At 46.2% G+C, this 27564-nt stretch overlaps 1 protein-coding gene and 1 long non-coding RNA gene across 2 annotated transcripts in view; one reads left to right on the top strand and one right to left on the bottom strand.

Annotated features, from left to right (window-relative positions):
• The window catches only part of LOC310835948 (steroidogenic factor 1-like), a gene marked incomplete at its 5' end in the record, with an annotated part of 59600 nt that extends 39108 nt beyond the window's left edge, over positions 1–20492 (bottom strand). Inside the window, 2 exons of the mRNA XM_083720912.1 lie at positions 7213–7354; positions 20388–20492. Coding sequence (XP_083577038.1) covers positions 7213–7354; positions 20388–20492 — 247 coding nt within the window. The remainder of the gene's footprint in view (positions 1–7212; positions 7355–20387) is intronic.
• The window catches only part of LOC310835984, a 948096-nt gene that overhangs the window by 317329 nt on the left and 603203 nt on the right, over positions 1–27564 (top strand). The gene's annotated exons all lie outside the window — the stretch shown is intronic.

Below are 27564 nucleotides of genomic sequence, written 5' to 3'. Positions count from 1 at the left end.
GGGGCAAAGGGAGAGAAAGCGGGGAAAAGGCATCAGACAAAATCCGGCCAGGAAGGCCCAGTGTTATGTATTGAAGTTCTCACCCTGGCCAACAGGGGTATTGTGTATATAGTTGTCACTCAGGTCCACGTAAGTTAATTTAGGCGGGAAACCCTGGGCTGTTGTTGTTACAATGTTGACAGCCGGCTGCCTATAAAAGCAGGCCGGCTGAGCTGTTTGCTGTTCAGTTCAGTTCCAGCTTACCTATAAAGAACTACTTGGAGAAATCTCTGTGTTGTCTGCTATGTCCACCCACTATTTAATACTGGCGACGGGGATGGGATCAGATGGACATCAGAGCACAGCCACATTTGGACACTCACTGAGCAAAATCACTGAACAGAACCCAATTCAGAGCTAACCATACTGGCTAGAGCACTGTGTTCCATCCATCGCCCACCACATCGGCATCGGAACCATGGCTTCACTCGTGCCTCTACTGCCATTTGCCCCAGCTTCTGAATCATGGGACTCCTGTCTTGCTCGGTTCGGCTGCTGCATCCAAGCAAACGAGCTGACGGAAGGGTCAGAGGAGAGTAAGTGGGGCCTATTCCTCGGCCTCTGCGAGCCCGAGGTGTTTGAAATGGCCCGAGTTTTGGTCGCGCCACTAGCAGTCCAGGCAGTGCCATGGGACGTGCTAAAAGAGAACCTAAAAAACCACTACGCCCCGAAGCCATCCAAAATTGCTGTCATAGTGGCATAGTGATTAGTTTACTAGGACCTGGGAGAGACCTGGGTTCAAATCCTCCCACTCGGCCTCGAAGCTCCCTGGGTGTGGCATTAGAGGCCAGCCCGTAGAAACCAACTCCTAGGGGTCGAGGTCCCTTTGCCCACCCCCTAACAAAATATTCGAGGGGGACAGTCCCCCCCCCCGGTTGATGGGCATTGCTACTCAAGTGATGTGATGTGTGTGCAGGAAGGGGCTTACCTGCCCTCCCACAATATTTCATACAAGTTTGCCCCCTGGACCAGTCACTGCTTGTCACCCTAGCCTACCTCACAGGGTTGTCCTTGGGATTAGATTGCGCCACTCTGGACGCTATGTGGATGTCACATTGAGCTTCTCCGAGGAAAAGAGGAGATATAAATGCAAGTAATGAATGAAAAAATAGCATCCAACCAGGGAGCATCCTTCTCTTTCGTTCTCTTTTTCATGCACCCATTTGCTTCACGCAGAATAATAGAAGAACATAAGAACGTGGGGTAGTTGCCTTTTGCCAAGTCAGAGACTCCTGGTCTATAGAGCTCGGAATTGTCTCCACTGACTGGCAGCATCTCCTCATAAGTCTTCTCCCAGCCCTGCTTCCTGGAGATGTCCCTGGGGACTAAGCCTGGGACCTTCTGAACTATAGCCCTTCTCCGCCCCTCACGGCGACCCCTGGTGGATAAAGCCACGCAAAGGCCAGTCGCAAGGCATCACAGGGTATGGGCACTCTGCATTCACTCAAAGGCACTGCAATGGTATTGCTAGAGAGTGTTGCGATGGGATTCAATCGGGAAGGGAGAACCCTGTACCTCTGCCACCTTAAGCTCCTTGGAGAACGAGGTGGGATATAAATGCAAACAAAGAAATATTTTGGACTACAACTCCCATCAACCACCATCAGCTGGGGCTGATGGGAATTGTAGCTCAGAAACCTCCAGGATGAGGCCCAAGGTTTCATCACACAAGCTCCGCCAAGGCACAGAACAGAAGAATCTGGCGGACACTGGTGGGGGTTCTAGCTAAGGGTCCATCTAACCCACCGGTATTGTCTGCTGTGCTGGCAGCAGCTCTCCGGCCAAGGGTCCTTTTAAGGGGGGGGGGTGCCAAGGATTGAACCTGGAGCCTTTGGCATGCAAAGTGGGGGCACTTCACCACCGAGCAGATCCCCCCCCCCATGGTGCCTGCTATCAGAGGGGTTCCAGCCAGCCAGGTTCTGCACAATGGGCGTGCCCAATGGACTCCAGTGAGTCGGGACCGTGGCCGAGACACTCGGTACTGCTCAGGATAGGAGGCTATTTCCTTGCAACGGTAGAAAAAGCTGAGCACCTGCCGGAATAAATGCTGGGATTTAAACAAAAAGCAAATCTTAATATTATTTTTATTCCTTTCCCCTGGGATCTTTGGAAAGGGAAGTGTTTGCTAGGGTTAGAACTTTTTTACAACCTCATGTTCCTGTAGCTTAGTTAGATGAACTTTTGCCTAAAAACAAAGGAATGAACTGTCATTTCCAAAACTTTTGAAAAAAGGTCACCCTGAAATCAATACATTGATTTTTGTATATGTAACTGTATAATGTATTATGCATAGCATGTATACAGGAAAAATAGAGCTTGCAAATTTTCTAATACATGTACAGTGTTTTATACATGGTTCATCACTTCTATTGCTGAGAATAAATTGAGGATCTTGTGCGACATTGTAATGATTATGATTATGATTATGATTGTGATTATGATTATATTTATACCCTGCCCATCCAGCTGGGTTTCTCCAACCACAATTGTATATTGCCACAGAAAGAAATATTAAAAATTAAGAAGTTAATTGTTTGCCCAAAAATCTTTCCCTATAGACCAATATTTGGATTCTTCTTGAACATTCGCCAAAGTTTTAGGAAGTTCCAGGCAGCTGTAAAAGTTATAAACAGTTCCATGAAGTTTTTAAAAGTGCTGATAGTTATGAGTAGTAACTTTACATATACAGTGTTTCCAACTTTTCATTTTAGGGCAACCTTTTTCCATAACTGAAAATAATTAGTCCCTTTTTCAGTGTTTTTAAGCTAAAGTGCATCCCATTATGATACAGGAAATTGGTATACCCCTAGTGCCCAAACAAACACACAGACATGCTGTCAGGGGCTCAGGAGCAGAGGCACAGGGAAGAGGGGAGATGGAGAGCGAGGGGGAGGAATCCGAGGGGAGCGTAGGAGGGGACAGTGGTCCGAGGGATTCCATGAGCCTCTCCAGCGAATCGGAAGATTCACAAAAGGGGGCGCCAGTGGCCAGGGGCAGGGGGTTCCCAAGGGGAACGCCCCAGGAGCAAGGGGGCAGCAGGGACTCCCAGAGCAGTAGTTGGAAATCAGGACCAGCTTCCCCACCAGAGCAGAGTGGGGGGGAAGAGTCCCAGGTATCGGGGCCAGTGCTTTCCCCACCAGGGAGAGGAGACGAGGCAGAGCTGACCACGCGTCCATCGGAGAGTCAGGCAACGGAGGGGAGGTCAGATCCAGCCAGTGTCACGGAAGAGGGAAGCAGTGATAGAAGCAGTGTAACGGTTAGGAGAAAGGTCACTGGGTTGGCGCGAGAAACAAGTTCAAATGTACAGGAGCGCGGGACAGCAGAGAATGAGGATTGGGAACCGGGTCCTAAAGCCCGCCGGAGGCAGGGGGAGGAGCTGAGCGACTCAGCGTCGGAGGAGTCCAGAAAGGGCAATGTCCCGGTGGGCAGGAGGACCCAGAGGAGGAGAGAACAGCGCAGAAGGTGGAGCAGGGCTAGGATCTTAAACTGGTGCGGAAGGGGAGGTGATTCAGACGGGACTTCGCCGATCTAAGGTCTAAGACGTAGGGCTGCACGCTCTGGCGTTGAAATGGAAACTAAACTTCAATAAAGACTTTTGTACATTACATCAACCTGGCGTTGGTCCTCTGTGAGCTGGGACCTAGAGGCAGCTCTGACACATGCCTTCTTGGCACTGCCTGCTTTCATCCACATGCCTTGGGATATGTGTAGAGGGTGCTTCTGAGCATGTACAAAGTATCTCCAGCACACATACACGAAAACCCTATCTCCACTGGCTTATCACACAGCTCACCCATAAGCATGTCTGAGTCTGTATGTGCAACTGGAGATGGTGAAGGGACAATCACCCTTAACAAAATTTGAAAATTACAATGGGTAGAGCAGGGAAAGGATTAGATTTTAATTATACTCTATATTCCTTAATGTAGGTTATCAATGGATCTATGGAACCCCTCAAAAAGATATGGGAACTATATATTTGCACACAAATATGGGGATATTTTTTGGGAAGGACGGGAATAAAATTTGGGAATCACAGTTCTTAAAATCTGCTTCCAGATTTCTTTGGGAAAACTCCTTGAAATTATTTCACAGATGGTATTGCACTCCTTTGAAAATGTCAAAAGTATTTCCTTCTTTATCACCTACTAGGTGGAGGGACTGCAATAAACTTCGTACATATTATCATTTACTGTAATTTGGTGCAAGATTTTTGGAATTTATTCTTGACATGAATGATAAATATTGCTAAAGAAACTATTGTTCGTTGCCCAAAATTAATGTTACTGAATATTTTTGATGATACAAATGTAAATATATTGTCAAAAGAATTGGTCTTATATATGACCTTGGCAGCATGAATAAGACAGTTTGAGCATATAATGCCAACTGTGGTTCAACTGGCTGCCACTTAGTTTTCAGGCCCAATTCAGTGCTGGTTTTGACCTATAAAGCCTTAAATGGCTCAGGAGCACCACTCCTCAAGGAGGCCCTTTTTCATGTGGCCCCTCCACGAGAGATCCAGAGGGCGGCAAGATGAGAAGCGGCCTTTCCTGTGGTGGCTCCCCACTTGTGGGATACTCTCCCCATGGGGGGCTAGCCTGGTGCCATCTCTACATATCTTTAAGTGCCAGGCAAAAACATTCCTCTTCAGTCAGGCCTTTGGCTAATTTTATTATGTTTTTAGATATGCTGTAAGCGACCCAAAGTGGCTGGGGAAACCAAACCAGATGGGTGGGGTATAATTATCATCATCATCATCATCTGTGGCCTTTTAAACTGTGGGGGGACATTGTTTTTTAATTGTTACTAAGGGATGTATTTTTGTGATTTTATATTGTACACTGCCCTGTGATCCTCGGATGAAGGGCAGTCTAGAAATGTAATTAATTAATTAATATTAATAATAATAATTGCAACTCAGTGGAACACAGCCCAAAATCTTACACTGGACACTTTGTACCACACACTCTGGAATACAGCTTTAATGGAGAGAAGCACACATATCTGAGATTTTGAAGACGAGTAGAACCTCCGGACACTTTATATGATTTGGCATTCCTTTATGACATAGGCAACAGAACCATCATTTTCAAGACAACCCTCATCGCAAGCCTGGCAACTATGGAACTAGCCTTAATGATCTGATAAAATTGGTAGTCTTTACTTGGGCTTTGCCGCAGTGCAGGAATCACAACTACGGAACCCCTGACAGGTGGCTCTCCAACCTCTGCTTCAAAGCCTCCGAGGAAGGAGAGACCATCACCTCCCGCGGGAGACCCTTCCACTGTCAAACAGCTTTGGCTGTCAGAAATTTCTTCCTGATGCTGAGTCTGAATGAATCTCCTTTCTTGTCGCTTGAAACCATGGGTTCGGGTCCTACCCTCCGGAGCAGGAGAAAACAAGCATGGTCCATTTTCTATGCGACAGCCCTTTATGTATTTGAAGATAGCTCTCATATGATCTCTCTGTGTGTCTATTTTTATCTTGTTTTTATTATTTGAAACCCCAATTGGTTCCCGGAGACATGTGTCCTTCCAGACCTAGACTACTATGCTGTGGAGCAGCCTCCCGTGGGACCAGCGCCCAGCCTCGCCTCCTCCTTTCCACCCCATGGAGCAATTTGCTTTCACTTTATGTTGTTCAAAGCCGCCGCCCCATCCTGCTCTCCAGGCTGCCACGCCGCTGCAAGCTACAGGCAGCCCTCAGCTCTCCAAGGCAGAAAGGTCCCCCGTACAAGACAGCAACCCGCAGTGGCAGCGGCAGCGGAAACAAAGCTGGAAAGTCGGGTTTTAAACTGGGAGTACCAGCAAATAGTGTGCATTGAATTGGTACTGCGGCTTTTTAATTGCTAGACTCTAAATGGGAAATATACCAATCTTCAGCTCACTCAGTGGAAACAGAGCTGGAAAGTCGGGTTTTAAAAGCAATATAAAAATAAATGCGGCTTTTTTTCAGGACTTCTCCAGCAAAGCGCACCGAGCATCAGGAATTGGGCCTGAGCAATGAGACGTGGGGAGGGACTCCTGTCAGATTTAATTATCACCCTATTGCTAGCCCTTTCTCAAAGAGTCAGCATTATGATGCGGGTGAGGCGGCGGGCACGAAATGCTCTTTGGACATAAGAGCGTCAGAAGAGGCTGCACAGGCATTTTGCCTCAAGAACATAAGAGGAGCCCAAGCGGGGGGGGGGGCATCCAGCCCCGCATCCTGTTCTCACAGTGGCCACCCAGATACCCCCATGGGAAACATGCAAGCAGGATCTGAGCACGTCTGAAAGCACTGCTGCCATTGATAGCCTTATCATCCTGCATGAATTCGTCCAATCCTCTTTTAAAGCCTTCCAGGTTGGTTACCATCACTGGCTCATGAGGAACCACAAGAATACTGTCATCATTATCCGACTTTCCCAATGATAACGGCCTTAGGGGGCCTCCACTCAAATGGAACACTGAATTAATAGTAATAAGGATATTGTGGCTTGCAACTAAGCTTGACAGCATACACAGAAAAAGCACTCAGCTCCTTTACATTTTACATGGTCTCACTTCCAAGAGTCCTTGCAGGGTAAGGTCCCTGCCCTTCTTCTAGAGACCCACACGGGACACATGGAAACCCAGCAGAAGGAGAAGGGGGGATTACTAGGGGACGGGGTGGGTAGAGGGGAAAGAGGCTAAAGATATAAAGGAAGCATATCTAGAACATCTCAAAAAGTCTCTTTTAAACCACCTGGCACTGTTGTTTGGGTGGACGCTGTGTGTGGAGGCGCGCTCTTTTCAAAAACGCAGGTCCTGGCCAGGGAAGGTTTTGCATTCTAGGCAAGAAATGCATGTATACCTATATGTTTTGCTTCCCCGCCCCCTCAGAGGTAGAATAGCAACGGGGGTTAAGAGGGGGAACGAGGAAGAAAATGGCTGGTAGGAGTCAAGTCACCAGTCCTTCCACCCACTCCTGCCCACGTCAAGTCTCACGTCCCCACATCTTGTTTGGGCTGGAGCAGAAGCCCTCCTGGCCGCGGTTAGATCAGAGGCAGCAGCATCCAGGACATAGGCTAGATGTCAGGATCCCTCCCCCACCCACTTGGCTGAAGGCACTTTCCCATCAGCACCTACCTTCTGTGTTGCAAAGACTCACCCCCTCCCGCCCGCCCAAGACTATGCCAACTGGAGTCACCTTCGAGTTTCATGCCCACCACAAGGCACTTCTGGAACCGGCAATAGGGACACCTCTTGCGTTGTGTCTTGTCGATCTTGCAATTCTGGCTCTCCATACACGTGTAGTGCTTGTTATTCTGCACCGTTCTCTTGAAGAAGCCCTGAGGAGAAGAAGAAGAAGAAGAAGAAGAAGAAGAAGAAGAAGAAGAAGAAGAAGAAGAAGAAGAAGAGGAGGAGGAGGAGGAGGAGTTTGGATTTGATATCCCGCTTTATCACAATCTCCTTTTCCCATCCTCCCCCACAACAAACACTCTGTGAGGTGAGTGGGGCTGAGAGAGTTCAAAGAAGTGTGACTAGTCCAAGGTCACCCAGCAGCTGCATGTGGAGGAGCGGGGAAGCGAACCAGGTTCACCAGATTATGAGTCCACCGTTCTTAACATCTTAACACCACATCTTAATAAAATGTGCGGGGAAAGTGTGAGAAGTTCAAGGAGTTTGGAAGTGCGAAGAATTCCCCAGAAACAGGGATCGCAGGTGGGTCCCACACTCCTTGCCTTGAAGACCCCACCCTGCCCAAAGCAGCTGTCACTTGGGAGGAGAATTCAAAAATGCTCTCTGAGTATGCCCAGTGGAACTGTCTACGGGATCACCTCTCCTGGTATGCCCCGCAGAGGTCCTTAAGGTCCATGAATAATCATAGTTTAGACGTCCTGGGTGTGGGATGTGAAACACAAGAGCAGTCAAGTACAACATTCCTAGAGTGAACATGTTTACACATGGGGAGGGATGTTTGTCCAGACAGCAGGTAAACTTCCTGTTTCCTTCTGGGCTGGGACAGACTTCCTCTGCATATGACTAGAGGTGGGTGTGGCCTCACCTGTGCAGGTAATGACAAAAGCACAGGGCAGGGCAGCCATCTCTCTCTCTTTCACCACATGCATTGAAGACACAACATCTACTAAGCCAAAGATGCCCTCTTGGCTTCCCAAGAGAGGACAAAGGGACTGTCTTCTTAAGAGATAGATTCCAAGTGTATGTTACTTCATTAAGCTAAGTCTGCCTTCTGGGATCTGAATGTGAACAGAATGTGAGTAAACTCTTTTTATACTTTTGTAAAAGACTGTGTCGTCTCTTCTATTTTATGAGGGAATAAGGCGAAATTACCAGAACAGTTATTATAGAGGCTTTAGCGAGCCTGAGCAAACGCTGCCATTGCAAACTTAAAATAAAGGGGAATGTGTTACTCTGCTGAAATTGGGGAACTTGTTAACACAAGTTGGATAAGGATATAATCAGACAATATATCCTCTCCTGCAACCCTGAACATTCCCACACTGGGCCCTAAGGAAATCAGATTATCCTCCACCAGGGCCAGGGCCTTCTCAGTGATGGCTCCGACCTGGTGGAATGTTCTGTCCCATGAGACCAGGGCCCTGCAGGATTTAATTCCTTCCGCAGGGCCTGTAAAACAGAGCTATTCCACCTGGCTCTCAATTTGAACTTAGCCTAATCTTTTAGTCCCCTTCCTCCCCCCCCCCCTTTTATGAAGATTACCTGCTCTGGGATCCCACAGCTCATTCTCCCCTGGTCTCCTCGCTGGCCCAAATAGGACTAACTCAGCCAGCTAGCCCTGGTGATCATCTAATGTTTGTTGGATGGATTTCCCCCCCCCCAATTGATTTTTCAATTCTGAATTTATTGTTATTCACGTTTTATACTGTATTTTAAGCTGTTTTTTGTTGCCTCAATTAAGTGTTTTAAATTTGTTGTTAGCCGCCCTGAGCCCGGTTTTCTGAACTGGGAAGGGTGGGGTATAAATAAAAAATTATTATTATTATTATAACTCTCGCTTTAGTACAGTAAATATGCCACACCTTCCAGAGCAGAGCCTATGATTCTGAGGAACTCACGGTGAACCCGACACAGATGAAGCTCGGGTGCAGGAGGGAGAAGACTGTACCACCTGAGGCCCTTCTTCGTTTGCCCCCTCCACTGGAGACCCGGAGAGCTGCAGTAGGAGAACGGGCCTTTTCAGTGGTGGCTCCCCGCTTGCTGAATGCTCTCCCCAGGGAGGCTCGGCTGTCGCCTCCAATACATATCTGTGGCGCCTGGCGAAAATGTTTTACTTCAGCCAGGCATTCAGCCAATTAACATTCTGTGTCCTTTTAAATGTGTTTAGATAGCTAGCTCTGCTCCTTGTCTCAAAACCCAGTTCCCTCTGGCGCTCTTTGGGACACAAGGGGGGCAACTGGGAAAGCGGCAGGGTGGAATCAGGAGACCTGAATATGTGTGAGAGTGTATCCCACTACACATGTACCAAAGCATTATGATCATCAACTCTGCTCTGGGAAGGGTGACTGTAACCATTTTTGCATCCTTTATCATGGGTATCTGAAGGAACAGCAACACAGCAAAGAGGAGACCAACCTGGCCCCATCCGTGGGCCAGTCAGGAAGCAACTGCTCCAACACTTGCTTTCCTCTGCCTTCCTCCTTGTTTATTTCTTTTGTGCCATGTCTCTCTGGTGGTGAGTCTGTGGGCATAGACTGTTTTTGTCTTTACAGCTGATAGATACTTTGGGGCCCTTTGTAAGATGATAGTGATACTATTAGTAATCATAAATCCATTTAATTTCCCTCTGATTTCACAGTTAACGATCTCTCTGTCTTTCAATCATTTTATTTGTGTGCTGCCTTTCCAAAGTTAAAACCATATTCAAGGCAGCTTGCAACATGTAAAAAAACCCACACAATTACAAACATTCCAAAGTAGTCATAAACAATAAACAACAACAACAACAATCTCTAAACAATACCACAACCCAAGAGTCATGTCCCCATATGCATCTGATGAAGAAGCTTATACCATGTTAATTTTTTTGGTCTTAGCAGTTCAGGAAAATGGAAATCTGCTTCATACCTAGGCAGAACTTTGGTTCACCTGACTCAACACTGCCTGTATGGACTGGCAGCAGAGCTCACGGGCAGGGGTCATTCCCAGCGCTACTTAGAAAAGCTGGAGATCGAACATGTGGCTTTTAAAATAAAATAATAGTTTCCACGTTTGGATGTTTGCTTATTATAAAGTACCTGTTGTAAACTATCACAGTTTGGAACTACATGCAGAAGACAACACATCGCACCAGGAGTGAAATCATATCATATCATATCCACATGAGGCAGCTCGGAAATGGAAGAGGGAGATGTTTGAGCAAAGCAGGGATGGAGCAACGGTGAGAGGAGGAGGGAAATGTGGCACAACTGGGGAGAGTTTCAGGGCTGAGCAGGGACAATAACCGGAGCACCCTGGACCCAAGCACTTGATAGCAAAGGGTACAACTCCCATCACCCCTAACCAATCCGGTGGCCATGCTGACTGGGGCAGAGGAGAATTGGGAAGCCAGGGACCCCTTTGGGGACCACAGCTCCAATATAATTAGCATCTAATCAAGCTGTCCCATTCTGGCCCCCACCATCGCCACCTCCCTGACTCCTATCAAGGAGGGGCGACAAGCACCCAAAACTCGACTTCCGGAGGCGGCGCGAACGGTAATGGCTGCCCTCTTCTAAACAGGAGAGGGAAGCTCCGTTTGAAACGGGTCGTCCACTACGGCGAAGCGGAGACCCACATCGGAAAACCGCAGGCGGCAGAAGCCTGCGGTCTTGGGACCCGGTGGGCGCCAGGAGCTGCCCCCAAAACGTTGAAGGAACCCCGTAAGGGGCTCCGGATCGCGGAGGGGGTAGCGGCGCTGAGGGTCGCTCCGCAGTCAACGGAGTGAAGCCGCGAAGCCGTTGCCGGTGAGCACTGACCTTTCTTCCTGAATTTACGTTTCGGAAAGCAACAACCCGTGAGTAATAAGGACTTTCAAAATTTTTAAAGCTCCAAAAAGTAACGGAATTTGACTGAAAGCGGATTGACGGAAAAAAAGGAAGTCCGTCTTCCGCTGCTACTGAACTTCAAAGCAAAGAGCAGGAGGTGTGGAGGCAGAGACTGAACTTTTAATCTAAGGGATCTGAGCACCCATTGAACCTCCTTTGAAGCAGAATAGGACTGTAAGCATCGGACTTTTTGTTGCTAATTTGGACTGTGGCATCTTCTCCTATTGGAATTACAACTTAAGTTAAAAACCCAGGTGCTGGAACTGCCTGAGTAACTGTAGCAGTCAGCTTGCAGATTTGGACACTTTGAACTTAAATTTGGAAACAATCTGAGGGGTCTGGAATTGCTACTTTGAGGCATCATTTGGAATACCAGCAAGCACTATTTGAGACATTGTATTTATTTAATACCAACTCTGCCAAAATTTATTATTTGAAGGTTCCTGGACATTAATTCTGATTTTATGAACTTTACTGGAATTGATCTCTTCCCGAAAGACTTTTTAAGCTCCCCCTAGAGGTTTTGGAATTTACAGCAGTGGCATTGTTTTACTTTCTCTTTCCCGGCCTCCTGTTTGACTGTTACCATCTGGGCCGTCTCTTTCTCATGGGAAACAACTCAGCCTGACCTTGACTTTTAGATAACTTTGGAATGAGTGGTGCAAGAAAAAAGGAGCCTAAAGAAAAGGAGCCCAAAGAAAAGGAACATAGAGTAAGAACCAGACAAACAACCTTAGCCACAGCCTTACAGCCACGTAGATCGTCTGTGCCTATTTTACTTTCTGAGGAAGAAGCTGCATCCTTGCCAAGGGCAGGAGGAGGAGAAACTGAGGAATTACAATTGGAAGATATGGCCTCTGGATCAACTGTTTCTATTTTAGAGAAAATCTATGAAAAATTGGAATCTTTGGACAAGAGAGTTGAATCCCTGGACAAAAAAGCTGATGAGCAAACATTTAAAATCGATCAAAACACAGAATGTCTAAATAGATTAACTGGACAAGTGGCACAGAATACACAAGCAATTGGAGAATTGAAGGAGGCTACAGGTGAAAATCGGAAATTGGCTGAAGATGCCAGCCAAACACTTGGAAAGCTAGAAAAAGAGGTGAGACCACTCAGTAAACAAGTAGGAGAACACCAGACCTACCTTTCTATGATTGAATTACGGAACAGGGAGACTAATTTAAGGATTAGGTCGGTCCCAGAAGTGGAAGAAGACAACTTAGTTTCTGACCAAAATATTTTCCAAGTTTTGGAACCTAGAAGAAAAAGACTTTAAAATTGTATCAGCTTTCAGGCTTGGAAGACTTACAAAGAAAGACAAACCCAGAGACTGTTTGATAACATTGAGATCAAAGGAGGAAAGGGACAAGATCCTGGGCCTGCATTACGGAAAGTCACTGGACATCTTGGACAAAAGAACTGAAATTTACAAGGACATTCCTAAACAACTTTTGGATCTTAGATCTGAGTACTTGGAACTAGCAAGACTGCTGAGGAGCAACTCAATCATCTTCAGGTGGGACTTTCCTCAAGGATTATCTTTTACTTTCAGAGGGAAGAAGATTAAAATCAGAACATTGGAAGACAGAGACAAATTTCTAAAGTGCACGGAGAGGACCTTCAAAAAGGACTTGAATTACCACCAGGGCCTGGAGCACCAGAGACACCGGCACCCTCGGATTCTGAAGACCCAGCCAATAAGGTACCACTCCCAGAAAAATAACCAGATTTATCCAGGATGTCTCTGCAACTGTTGAGTTGGAATATAAATGGCTGCAATATTCCAGAAAAAAGGAGGAAATTTTTTCATATATTAAAAAAGGAACAATTGGACATTATTTGCTTACAAGAAACACATGTGACTAGGCTCCATAGAAAAGTGTTAATAAATAAAAGACTTGGTCAGGAATTTATATCTTCAGACACAGTAAAGAAGAGAGGCGTGGTGATTTATGCAAAAGAGAGCCTGTCACCTAAATTTCTATTTAAAGATGAACATGGAAGAATTTTGGCAATCGAAATACAACACCAAGGAGAGAAGATTTTGCTATTAGGAATTTATGCACCAAACGAAGGAAAATCGGAATTTTATAAGAAGTTGCATGAGACTATGCTGGAGTATCTGGACTATGGCAACATCATTATGATGGGAGACATGAATGGAGTCGTATCAACTTACATGGATAAGTCACAAAGCCAAAATGTTACGAAAGATGGCAGACTACCAAAGACCTTTTTCGAAATGACAGACAATATGGACTGGATTGACATTTGGAGAACGAAGAACCCCTTGGGAAAAGAAGGAACATTCTTCTCTGAAGCCCAGCTGACTTGGACAAGAATCGACCAAATATGGATAACTAGAGGTCTGGCACCCAAGGTCAGGAAAGTGGAAATCTGCCCAAAAACCTGCTCCGACCATAATGCATTGAAAATGGATTTGACACTTCTACCAACCGGTTCCTTTAGATGGAAGATGAATGACAATTTGTTTAGAGATCAGGAGATCATCAAGAAGGCCCAAAAAGTCTTGAAGGACTATTTTGAGATAAACATGAGCACTACGGTGGAAAAAAGAATCATTTGGGACGCAAGCAAGGCTGTGATGAGGGGGTTCTTGATACAACAGAATGCTGTTAAAAAAAGAACACAAAATGAGAGGAAAGACAAGATTTTGGAGAAAATCAAAGAGTTAGAGAAGAAGTTAAGATCGAATCCGAAGTCACAGCCGATTCTGAGAGAAATTAAACTCCATCAGGCACAATATTCCAAACTGATGAACCAGGAAATAGAATGGAAGATCAAACTAATGAGACAAAAAACTTTTGAATCAGCAAATAAATGTGGGAAACTGCTGGCTTGGCAGTTGAAGAAGAGACAAAAGTTAAATGTAGTCACAAACTTGGAAATTGAAGGAAGAAACATTCAGAACCCCGTGGAGATTAGAAAGTGTTTTCAGAAATATTTCAAAAAACTTTATACTCAAGGGCCGCAGAATGAGGCTGAGATTAAACAATTTTTGGGAAAAAATGGACTTAAAAAGCTTTCACAAGAAAATAGATCACTCCTGAACAGCAAAATAACACGACAAGAGATTGAACAAGCCATTCAGAACATGAAATTGGGCAAATCTCCAGGGCCAGACGGCTTGACCTCCAAGTACTATAAGACATTAAAAGATTATCTGATACAACCATTGATGGAGGTCAGCAACGAAATTATGGAGGGAAAGAAGGCGCCGGAATCGTGGAAGGAAGCTTTCATCACATTGATACCAAAATCGGAAACTGAGAAGACACAACTTAAGAACTACCGTCCCATCTCCCTTTTAAATGTGGATTACAAAATATTTGCAGATATTTTGGCAAGCAGACTTAAAAGAGTCTTAAACGAAGTAATTCATAAAGATCAGGCAGGCTTTCTCCCAGGTAGACATATGTTTGCCAACACAAGGAACATCATTGACATTTTGGAACTTTTGCAAACAAACATAAATACAAAAGCAGTGTTAATTTTTATAGACGCGGAGAAGGCCTTTGATAATATCTCTTGGAAATTTATGAAGGGGAATTTAAAAGAAATGGGAGTGGGACGGGGTTTTGAAAATGGGATTGATGCAATATATTCAGAACAAAAGGCTAAATTGATAGTTAACAATGTGGTTACAGAAGAGTTTAAAATTGAAAAAGGTACACGACAAGGCTGCCCGATTTCCCCTCTGTTATTCATTTCGGTCCTGGAGGTGCTCTTGAATAGGATTAGAGGGGACCGGTTGGTGCAAGGGATTCAGGTCGGAGCGAAACAATATAAACTTAAAGCTTTTGCAGATGACCTAGTCTTGACCTTGCAGGAGCCAGAATCTAGTACAAAAAGAGTATTACAACTGATTCAAGACTTTGGTCGGGTGGCGGGATTTAAACTAAATAAACAGAAAACCAAGGTGTTGGGGAAAAACTTGACAGATACAGAGTCAGAACGGTTTCAGAGAGAAACAGAACTAACTGTGGTTAAAAAAGTAAAGTACCTAGGGGTAAACATAACAGCAAAAAATCTGAGTCTATTTAAGGATAATTATGAAAAATGTTGGTCTGAAATTAAGAGAGACTTGGACAGTTGGTCAAAATTGAAGCTTTCTTTGTTAGGCCGAATAGCTGCCATTAAGATGAATGTATTGCCAAAGATGTTGTTTTTGTTTCAAACATTGCAAATTGTGGACAAGACGGAGTGTTTCCGGAAGTGGCAGAGAGATATTTCTAAATTTGTCTGGCAGGGCAAAAAGCCCAGAATTAAGTTTAAGATATTAACTGATGCGAAAGAAAGAGGGGGCTTCGCCCTGCCAGACTTAAAACTGTACTATGAAGCCGCAGCTTTCTGCTGGCTAAAAGACTGGCTACTTCTTGAAGACACTGAAGTGTTGGATTTGGAAGGTTTTAACAATGCTTTTGGCTGGCATGCATATTTATGGTATGATAAAGTTAAGATCAATAAGGCCTTTAAGAACCATATTGTCAGGAAAGCAGTATTCAATGTCTGGACAAAATATAAAGACTTATTGGAAAACAAAACTCCGAGGTGGCTGTCCCCTCTGGAAGCTAAGGCCCGAAAAAGACCCAATATGGAGGCCAAATGGCCAAAATATTGGGAAATATTAGAAAAAGACGGTGACAATTGGAAATTGCAGAGTTTGGAGAAAATGGAGGGTAAAGTGCGAGACTGGTTACATTACGCCCAGATTAAAGAAGTTTTTAAAAATGACAAAAAACTAGGGTTCCAGGTGGAGAAATCGAAGTTGGAGACAGAACTGTTAGAACCAAAGACTAAGGTACTATCAAGAATGTATAACCTGCTGTTAAAATGGAATACACAAGACGAACTGGTTAAATCTGCTATGATAAAGTGGGCACAGGATATTGGGCATAACATTATGTTTGAGGACTGGGAAAGGTTGTGGACCACTGGGCTGAACTTCACTGCATGTAATGCTTTGAAGGAAAATGTAATGAAAATGATATATAGATGGTACATGACCCCAGTTAAACTTGCCAAAATATACCATTCGTCTGATAATAAATGTTGGAAATGTAAGGAAAATGAAGGAACATTCTTTCACCTCTGGTGGACCTGCCCTAAAGTGAAGGCCTTCTGGGAAATGATATATAATGAGCTGAAAAAGGTATTTAAGTATACCTTTACCAAGAAACCAGAGGCCTTCCTCTTGGGTATTGTCGGCCAGGGGGTGTTAAAGAAGGACCGAACATTTTTTATGTATGCAACAACAGCAGCAAGGATACTTATTGCCAAGAACTGGAAGACTCAAGATCTACCCACACTGGAAGAATGGCAGATGCAGCTGATAGACTATATGCAATTGGCAGAGATGACCGGCAGAATCCGAGACCTGGGAGAAGAAAGGATGGAAGAAGATTGGAAGAAATTTAAAACTTATTTACAAAAATATTGTAATTTGATTGAATGTTAAGAAGGATGCTTGATCATAAATAATTGGCCACCACTAAACTAGATTGAAATTAGATGATAAGTGAGATTAAGGAAAAGACAAATCCTCTGGGAGAACTATTAGATTATATTTAAATGAGTGGATATAAGATTGAAAACAAGATGATAATTTGCGTGGAAAAACTTTTTAACAATGTAAGTGGGAGCGGGAGACGTGAGGAAGTCCAAATGAGTTATGGAATTTTGTGTATGACATAAGCAATGTTGTTTGTTATCTATGCTTTTTTCTTATAAAAATTCTTAATAAATATTTATAAAAAAAAAAAAGACAAGCACCCAAAACTCTGAGGTCCAGCTCCGAGGGCCTTCTGGCAGTTCCCTCACTGCGAGAAGCGAAGCTACAGGGAACCAGGCAGAGGGCCTTCTCGGTAGTGGCGCCTGCCCTGTGGAACACCCCCCCCCCATCAGGACATCAGTAATTATATAACATTTAGGAAACATCTGAAGGCAACCCTGTATAGGGAAGCTCAATAAGGTGTAATGTTTTACTGTGTTTTACTATTTTTAATATATATACTGAAAGCCACCCACAGAGTGGCTGGGGCAACCCAATTAAATGGGCGGGATAAAAATAATTTTTTCTTATTATTATTCCAATTCCATCACATCACCATCACCACCTCCACATAAGGAGAAGAATCACATTATATTGTGATTATTTTAAATAAAGCACATTTCCGCAAGTAATTTTGTCTTGCGAACTTCTGCACACCGCTGATGATGTCACAACCTCAGGCAATTAAAAAAAAGATATTCGACTCAGAACAGGGGGGGCGGCTCAGCTCCAGGGATGAATCCTAGAAGAGGCGGCCTCACCCTGGGGAAAGGGAGCCTCAAGAGCGCGCCTCTTCTCAGAATGCAAGATGGGCACGGTTCCTCAGTTGGCTCCACTGCCCAGGCCCCCTCGCTTCAGCCCCGGCACCTGTCTGCAGATACCCCATGCCCTGTCATATTCTGCCTCCTGGAATCTAACCTTCAGCCAGGATGTTAAACTGCAAGAACCATGGGGGGGGGGGCAGTGCTGGCTTACCACACAATTGTTAATTCTGAATTTCAGATTGTTGTAAGCTGCCCTGGGACCTACTAGTGAAGAGTGAGCAATACATTTAATAATTCTAATTATAATTCTGAAGTGTAAGTGAAGGAATACACTTTTTTCCAGCGAGAGACTGAGACAGGGTGGCAGGTGTTTCTTAAGACTAGAGTTTCTCACAGGACCTAACTGGCAACCCACCCACCCCCGCAAGGCGCTTAGGGCATTATCAGTCCCCCAGGGAAAGCGCATCTCCCTTTCGCTGGTGGTGAGGGTGGGGGCGGCCGGGCCTTCAAGCTGGAGCTGCCGATTCCCCCCCCCCCACACACACACACATGATGGGGGGCACCTCCGGAAGTTTGAAGAGACTCCATGGACCTTGCCCATCCTTTGTGGGAGCCTCACAACAAATCCCTCCCCCACCTTCCTTGATCCTACCATTAAGGTGGGAATCTCAAAAGCACCGTCTCAAAACAAGCAAGCAAGCAAAAACACCTTTAGAGACAACAAGGGAGGACGGGGGAACTGGAAAGAAACTAAACCAAACTGAACGAAGAAAAAAAGAATAATGTCTTCCCTCACCCGGCAAATAAATAAATCCACAAAGCAGAAAAATGACCAAGAACAGACATTTTAATTTTATTATTATTAATAATAATAATAATACCCCGCCCATCTGGCTGAGTTTCCCTAGCCACTCTGGGCGGCTCCCAATGGAGTGTTAAAAACAATACAGCATTAAATATTAAAAACTTCCCTAAACAGGGCTGCCTTCAGATGTCTTTTAAAAATAAGATAGCTGCTTATTTCCTTGACATCTGATGGGAGGGCGTTCCACAGGGAGGGCGCCACTACCGAGAAGGCCCTCTGCCTGGTTCCCTGTAACCTCACTTTAAAGGGATGCCCTTGCTGGGTGTCATCATTTGGTGGGGGGGGTGGAGGGTAATATTCGCCTCACCCCCCCCCCCCCAATTTCTCCCTAACCCTTCTCGCACCCACCGCTTGCAAAGCGGCACTTCCCAGCAGGGGCCCCCGCCGAGCACCGTCCTCTGGCGGCCTCCGGAGACCCTGTTTGGCGCAAACCCGTTCCTGGAGAGAAGGACGGAGCGGGCCAGCCGGGTCTGGTCCTGAGCACCACTAGGCCTTTTGCACAGAAGGGCCGAGTGCAGCGCTCCGGGGCTCCGTTTGGTTCACCCCCTCGACTCCAGGGAGAGGCGCGCAGGGTCCTCGGGCGTCTTTCGCGCAGCCATATATTTTCCCGCGCCTAAAAATATACAAGGCACTTTCTTGGAAAATAATTGCCATCACATCCACACCCCGACGTGCACATGCTGCTCACCGGAAAGCGTCCCCAGATCCCCAACCGCCAAACGCTTCCCTAGGTTCAGTTTTTTAATAATATTAACTGCTAAGACTTGCGGTTCCCCAAAAGACGAATCTCCTTCATTGAATCATCTTTTGAGAACTCCAGACCGGGATGCATTTTCCCGGACACATTTCCTGATCGAGTCGCCCGCAAACCAGTCGATTTCGTTTATTCCGGAAGCATTGTAGTCATTCTCAGATAAGATTTCCAAAGAATTCCTACCGCGCATTTTTCGAAAAGAGTTTTAGGGACTAAAAGGCCGCGCAAGGGAAGCATTTGCCCCCCGGCCCCCACCCCCTCCCCGGAACAGACTTAGGGAACCTATCGCTCCTGAATGGGAGTGACATCAAATCAGCGTTACATGCGATTTTGCGCGCCGGATCACGGACTCCTTAAAACTCGCGATCCGTAAAATCGGTGCTCGAAGAGAAGTGATAAACATTCGCAGTCCTCCTGTGGCCTCTAAAATATCACAAATGATCGAAAACAAAAACCCCAAAGGAACTGAGGCCGTATTGTGGGTTCTACAGGGCGAGCGTTGTGGGGCTGCGCTACAGAGATGGGCCCGAGAAAATTAAGATGAGTGACGGCTTCTACAGGTCGAAATATGTACCGGGATTTTCAACAGAATATGGGAAAGGTTCTGAGGTTAATGAAGTACTGTTCTGAAGCGCTGGGTAATCCAGAGTTCGATGTGGATGGCTTGGTGCTTAAGAAAAATATATTTAACAATAATTTTGGAGCTATTTTAATCAATATAATGATTTGCATTTATGTTGCTAATATTAGTAGCATGGCTTAATTTTAATGATTATTTTTAATAATACTGAAGCAGTTATCACTATTTCATATAACCATGAAGCAGTGATAGCGATAATAATTCAAATTTTGTTTGCATCCTAATTGTTTCCTTTTCAATCCTGTACTCACCGTTTTGCCCTGCAAATATTTGTAAACCCCATCCCTAGCCGAGAGATGAACCTCTTTTAAATACGCACGTCCAGCGTCATGTATTAAAATACGCCACCATAATTTTCTGCACTGACGGTTTTGCTCTGGGGTGTTTTAGGGCGCTGCAGTTAAGAAGCCCAGGGCGATAGCCAATTTTCAATGCGGCATTTATTATGATAATCCCATCCGGGGGTCATTATTCAGTCGGCGGGTGGAGCGGAGTTCATTGGGGAAGGGGGAGCCTGCATTTTTTTTAAAGAAGGGCATCCGACCCCACAAGCCCACGCTGCTGCCCTGAAACATTTTTGGGGGTCCAAATTTGGGGATCCCTGATCTCAAACCTCTTCCCTCTCTCCTTCCTAAGAAGAAGACCACTAAGGCCCTTTCTCGACTGCGGAAGGCAGTCCCGAGCGGGTCGCTGTCCCTCGACGGCCGGCCCTTACCTTGCAACTCTCGCAGGTGAGCAGTCCGTAATGGTAACCGGATACCTTGTCCTCGCAGACTGGGCAAAGCTCGTCCAGATCATCGTCGTAGGAGCAATCCATCATCTCCTCTGAAAGTAGGAGAGCCGGGCAGCGTCTGAGCCTTAATCGGCGGTGATGGTGGCGGCGGGTCCGGGACCTAAGGGCGGACTGGCAGCGGCACCGACCGACCGACCGATGGGCAGGGAAGGGCAGCCGCCTTTATAACTGGGCGGGAAGGCTGCGCTAGCCCAGTCTCTTCCGCCGCCTCTTGAGGTAGGGGGTGGGGGTGGGGAGGCGGGAGTAAGAAGCGCCCAGCCGAGGAAGGAGGGCGCTGGGGAGTGGAGAGTTAGGGCTCCATTATACCCATGGGGTGGGGCGTCGGGAGTCAGAACCCCCACCCACCCGATGGGGGCAGTGCTCCCCCCCCCCCCCACAGCGGCTTTTTGAGCAGATCTCCGCTTGCCCCACCTCCTGGCGCAGCCCGAAGACGAAACGTCCCATCCTCATCAGCCCAGCTGGAGACTGGCTTCCATGCACTTGAGGCCCCGACGGGGCGCACTGGCTACTCAGGAGCAACAGTGGAGGCGAAAGGGCTACATTGGCTCCCAGTACGTTTCCGAGCACAATTCAAAGTGCTGGTGCTGACCCTTAAAGTCCTAAACGGCCTCCGTCCAGTATATCTGAAGGAGCGTCTCAACCCCCATCGTTCTGCCTGGACACTGAGGTCCAGCGCCGAGGGCCTTCTGTTGGTTCCCTCCCTGGTTTCCCCCCAGCCCCCCACCCCCCCACTCCAGATTGGAGCGACCGAAACTCTGTGCTCCTCGGGAAAACACGGGGCGGGGGCATGGGGGGGCGTATTCAGCGGCCGTCTCCTCTTGGAGGGAAAAGTCTCCCTCCGGGTTTGTTTTCTCTCACCCTGGATGGTTGGGTGGGTGCACGCGTGTGTGATGTCGACCGGGCCTCCCCAGTGGCGCGCTTCGCTCCTCAAGGTCAGCGCGGGGAACTGGCCAGCAGCCCAAAGCGCGCAGACTGAGGCGCCGCGGAGATTCAGCCGGGCCGGTTCGCCTCGGCCAGGAGACTTCCTGGATTTCAGGGGAGTCCGGGACCGAGCAAAAGAGTGGGGGAGGGAGGAGGGAAAATTACCCCCCCTTCCAAAATGTGTTTCGGATTGTTTTCAGGAAGAAAAAAAAACAAGACTCGGAAGCATCTTTTCTTTGCCTGTGTCGAAAGAGAACACGCGTCAGCCGGAGAACTTCATGCCGCTACCGCCGGTGAAAAGAAAACGGGGGTGGCGGTTTTTATTTGTTTTCCCCGCGCCCAGCCTCATGTGCCGTTTTTATTTTCTTCCACCCACTCAGCAAATCACGCTCCAAATTATTAGAGATTTGGGTAATTCGGAAGGCGGGGAGAAATATCAATCTTACTGTTATACCATAACATTATATACTTTAAATATAATATATTACAATTCATAGCATGTTAATATAAATTAGAATGTATGATAATTATGTAATAATATATTGAGGGCAGAAGACATATAAATATTAGAGTTGTTATACAATATTGTGTTATATAATTTATAGCACACTCTAAGATATAGTAATGTTAAGACGATAAAATATTATAAAATATTTATATTATTATTATTAATTCAGGGGGTACATTAATATTATTTTTGTTATACTATGATTGTACACTATACATTTTATATAATATTAAAATTTATACTTTGTAACATATTATAAACGGTAATTATGATAAAATATTGTAATGTATTAAATTTTTTATTGTGTAATAATAATATTGTAAGCCACCAGTGTGTTATGCTCTCGGGCAGCAGCCGCAGCACACACGTATCGCTAATAGATACATTAAACATGATCATCATAACATAAAGAAGCGTCGGAAGACGGAGGAACGCGCCAAACCAATGTCCCATAGCAAGCCTGAAAAAGGATTTCGAACCACCTTCAAACGAAGGGATGAGCAATTTAAAAGAACGTGCTCCTAGTATTTTGTCTTTTTTTAATGCGGTGATGGGGAAATCCACATGACAAAAGAGAGTGGCCAACGCAGCCCCTCTTTCTGCAGCGGTTCTCCCTTTCACACAAGAGTATTTCCCCCAACCAGGTCTCCTCTGGGTGCTGCTGATGTGCTACAGGGCGCAGAGGCGAAGGACCGACATGGTTCAGTGGCAGAGCATCCGCCTCCCGCTCAGGACGTCCTGAGTGTATCCCGCTCAGCATCTCCAAGCAGGGCTGAGAGAGACTCTCCTTCCCTGAAATCCTTGGAGAGCCTCTGAGGCCCTGAGCAAGGCGGACCCAGGGGTTTGGTTCGGGTTCTGCAGGCTTTCAGCATCCCCGGAAACATCTATCAACAGACAGAAGTGCTCCAGCCTGGCTTCGCTCTTCCCCTGCGCTCTTCCTCAATGTGCGCGCCACTCTCCGGCAGGGCCAGCGAGCGCGATGTTGCTGCGCGTCCATTCTTACCTTGCCAAAACTGCCTTTTTTCATGCATGTACCAAGTGGTCCCGTGATGATGATGAATGGATTGCAGCAAATCTCGACAAATGCTTCAATAGACTACTGGATTATTTCGTGGGTTATCTCAGAGAGGCTGAGCTGAAACACTTTTTTATACACGAGTTCAACTTGCTTCAGACAGTTGAAAAGGCAAAATGTAATGCACTTGCAAAAGGAATCGAAAGCGAACAAAACAGTAGGTTTCCTCGCATTGTCCCTGGCCATTGACTGTGCTTCCTCGGGCTGATGGGAGTCAGAGTCCCACCAGGCTGAAAGGGCCAAGAGATCCTTGTCAGAGGCCAGGAAGGACCCCCTGAAGGCGCTCAGTGCAGCCTCCCCCCCCCCTCACACGCACACAGGGTTGGGGCTCTCATCAGGACATCTAGAAAGCCGCCTAGGGCGCAGACGTCAGGGGGGCCCCGTAGAGAACTCTGAGAGGCGCAGTTTTATTCAGATTACTTTTTGTTATATCTTATACATTCCTAATCATAGTTTACTTTTATTTTATATTTTGAAGAAGGCAATCAGTTTTCAAGTAGTACATACATTGGAATTCTTTTTTATGTATAAATGAAATAGATAGACCGTGGAGTTGCTTGGTAGTTATGTAACACACACACACACACACACACACACACACAAGAAGTGAAAATACACTTCATTTTAAATTTTACAGCTACAGCTTAATCTTCTATAGAAAATGTATTCATCTTTTTAGTGAGTTACAGCTGATAGAAAAAAACCAGATGGACCTCAGCACCACAACCAAAAGACAGAAAAAGCTAAAGACCAAGCAAAGCAAGAGTTCTTCCTGAAATACTTTTGTACACAATTGAAAAACAAAAACGGGCCCTGAGGGAGCTGAATGCAGTGCTCCTCCTACAAATGATTATAACCCATGGGTAGGCAAACTAAGGCCCAGGGGCCGGATCCGGCCCAATCACCTTCTAAATCCAGCCCGTGGACAGTATGGGAACCAGCGTGTTTTTACATGAGTTGAATGTGTGCTTTTATTTAAAGTGCATCTCTGGGTTATTTGTGGGGCGTAGGCATTCATTCATCCCCCCCAAAAAATATAGTCTGGCCCCCCATAAGGTCTGGGGGACAGTGGACCGGCCCCCTGCTGAAAAAGTTTGCTGACCCCTGAATAACCTCTATGGCAGGAGAAAAATCAGAGGAAAGAGAGGAAATGGTGTCACAGAAGGCCATCCCCCAAGGCTTAGGCAATTTGGAAGGAGGTGAACCTTTGGTGTGCCCCACAAATTGTGTGCCCCACTGTACTTAACTCCGGTAAAATTTGCTAAAATTTACAAATTAAAATCAAATACCTGTTGGAGATGCAAAAAAAGAAATAGGAACAATGTTTCACATGTGGTGGGAATGCCGACCTATTAAACAATTCTGGAATGAAATTTATGAAGAACTCAAAAAGATGTTTAAAATATCTTTCAGTAAAAAACTGGAGGCATTCCTTTTAGGTTTAATCACAAACGATATTCCCGACAATCAAAGGAAAGTATTCCTTTATGCAACAACAGCTGCCAGGATGCTTATAGCAAAAAACTGGAAAGGGAGAAAAATTCCATCAGTGAAAGAATGGCAAATTAAATTTTGTGAATACATAAATCTGGCAAGACTCACAGCATTCATAAGGGGACAATCGGACCAGAAATTATTAAAAGAATGGGGATGTGCTAAAGAGTATATAAAAAAAACATTGTTCTGGAGTAAGTATATCGGTATGTAATGAATGATGCTTTACAGGGTTAAAGAAAAAGAAAAATGCTGTAAAAAAAAAGTACAAAGATGGAAGTAATCTAATTAGACACAACAATACAGTAAGAGTAAATTTTTTGAGGTCTTAGAACAAAGGAAGGAAGTCAGTATGTGTATATGTATGTAATGACTAGATTATAATAACGATATGTTTTTTTTCTGTAGATGTGTGCCTTTTCGTTTTTGTTTTGTTTTGTTTCCTCTGCTTTTTTTCTTTTTCCTTTTTTTGTATGTTCCATATTTTTTTGTATAGTATTATTTTGGATTCAATGTTTGTAATTTTTGTTATGATTCTGCATTGAAAATTTTTTTAAAAAAACAATTGTGTGCCCCACCCTCACCCCAAGTGCCTCCCAGGTTGCTGCACCCAAAAACCAACCCCCTTTCCCACTGCCTGCCCTGGTTGCTGATTGGCCCATTTTAGGGAATGCTGCACCCTTCCACTTTAACAAATTGTTAAACTGTGGAACTCGCTCCCACAGGAGACACTAACTTGGAACTGTTTTAAATGAGGATCAGACAAATTAATGGAAGAGGAGAGGGCTATCAATAGCTACCAATCCTGATGGCTGTGCTCTGCTTTCATAGTTTGAAATCGTTATGCTTCCAAATGCCAGTTGCTGGAAACAACAGGAGCGGAGAGGGCTCTTGTGCTTGAGTCCTGCTTGCTGGTTTCTCAGAGGTAACTGTTTATCCACTGTGAGAAATGGATGTTGAAATAGATGGGCCTGTTGGTGAGGACCAGGTCCAAGATGGGTGATCCCCTTGTTGCTTCTTCCACCTTCTGGGAAATGAAATTGTCAGCAAGGCAATGGGTGAATTTGTTGGACCTTACACTCTAGGCAAAGTGTATCTTGATTTTGACAAATGCCTCCATGATATTTTTGCAAGGAAGCTGGTAAAATGTGGGTTGAACAAAGAAACTGTTTGGTGGATTTGTAGCTGGTTAACTGACTGAACACAAAGAGTGCTAACTAATGGTTCCTTGTAATCCTGGAGATAAGTGACAAGTGGGGTGTCGCAAGGTTCTGTCCTGGGCCTGTTGTCATTCAATGTCTTTATAAACAACTTAGGTGAAGGAAGTAAATTTGCAGATGACACTAAAACGGGAAAGGTAGCTAATGCTTCAGAAGGCAGAACCAGAATTCAAAATGACCTTATAACAGATGGGAGAACTGGGCCCAAACTAACAAAACAAATTTCAATATGGACAAATGTCAGGTTCTTCAGTTAGGCAGGAAGGACCAGCTTCACAAATATAAGATAGGGGGACACCTGGCTTACTAGCATTACATGTGAAAAGGATCTAGGGGTCTTGGTGAACCACAAGCTGAACATTCTTGGAATGGTGTGCAACTTCTTGTGCCTGAATGGGGCGGTCAGGAAGCAGCTCCAGGCTCATAACCTCTTGTGCAGGTGCTGGGTCGGGGCCTGTTTCTGGTAGTGGTAGCCTGCTGAGGGCGTCCGCATGGCCCATCGCCTTCCCCGGGCGGTGAATCAGTGCATACTGGTAGCTGGCAAGGAAAATTGACCACCTGAGGACACGAGGAGACAGCACTTGGGGGGTCTGCTTTTCGGGAGCAAACAAGCCAAGCAACGGCTTGTGGTCAGTCACCACGGTGAAGGGCCGCCCGTACAAGAAATCATGGAATTTTTTTACTCCCTTCACGATTGCGAGCCCCTCCTTGTCTATTTGCGAGTAGTTCCGCTCGGTTGCGTTGAGTGTCTGGGAAAAGTATGCTACCGGTACCTCTCTCCCATCCGGGAGTTGGTGTCCCAGGACAGCGCCAATGCCATAGGGCGAGGCGTCGCATGCTAGCACCACCGGCAGCCTCTCGTCGAAGTGTGCCAAGACCGAGTTTGAGACAAGCAGGTCCTTGACTGCCTGGAATGCAGCCTCCAGGCGCTGGCCCCACACCCAAGGGGCCCGCTTGTCCAGGAGTCTGTGTAGGGGCTCCGCTACCGCCGCCTTGTGGGGAAGGAAGGAATGGTAAAAGTTCAATAGTCCCAAGAAGGCCTGAAGTTCAGTCTTGTTCTTGGGCGCTGGGGCATCACAAATGGCCCGTACCTTGTCCCCAGTTGGGTGGACCCCTTCTGCGTCCACCATAAATCCCAGAAAGTCCACCTGAGGCACTCCTAGTAGACATTTTTCCCGCTTCACCTTGAGACCCGCCGTCTGGAAACGGTGCAGAACGGTGCGGAGGCGGTCCTCAAACTCCTCTGGTGTGGGCCCAGCAATCAACACATCATCGAAGAAGGGGGTGACGCCAGGAATCCCTTTAAGGAGCGAGTCCATTAGATTCTGGAATATGCCTGGTGCCACATTGACACCGAATTGCAGCCGCTTTACCCTGAATGCTCCTCTGTGCGTCACAATTGTCTGTGCCTCTGCTGTGGCCTCATCTACTGGAAGCTGTTGATATGCTTGGGCCAAGTCCAGCTTGCCGAAAATTTTCGACCCAGCCAGGGTGGCAAGGACATGGCTGACCACTGGCACTGGGTATGCATGGGCCGTGAGGGCCTTGTTTATGGTACATTTGTAGTCTGTGCAGATGCGGACTGAACCATTAGGCTTGACGGGTGTGACGATTGGGGTTTCCCAGGGGGCATTAGGCACCGGCTCCAGCACTCCTTGCTCCACAAGCCGGTCCAATTCCTCGTCTATACGGGGTTTCAGGGCGAACGGGACCCGGCGGGCCTTTAGCCTGACCGGTCGTACTGCGGGGTCAAGCTGTAGAGCAATGGGGGGGCCCGTATACTGTCCCAATTTCCCATCGAAAACCCCCGGAAATTCCTTCAATATGGCATCCACGTCCACTTGTAAGGTAGTGTGGTTCACCCCGGTGATGGCTAGCCCC

This window comes from Podarcis gaigeae, assembly GCF_964106915.1.
Source record: "Podarcis gaigeae genome assembly, chromosome: W".
Taxonomy (NCBI): Eukaryota; Metazoa; Chordata; class Lepidosauria; order Squamata; family Lacertidae; genus Podarcis; species Podarcis gaigeae.
This window is presented reverse-complemented; position numbering and strand designations above follow the sequence as displayed.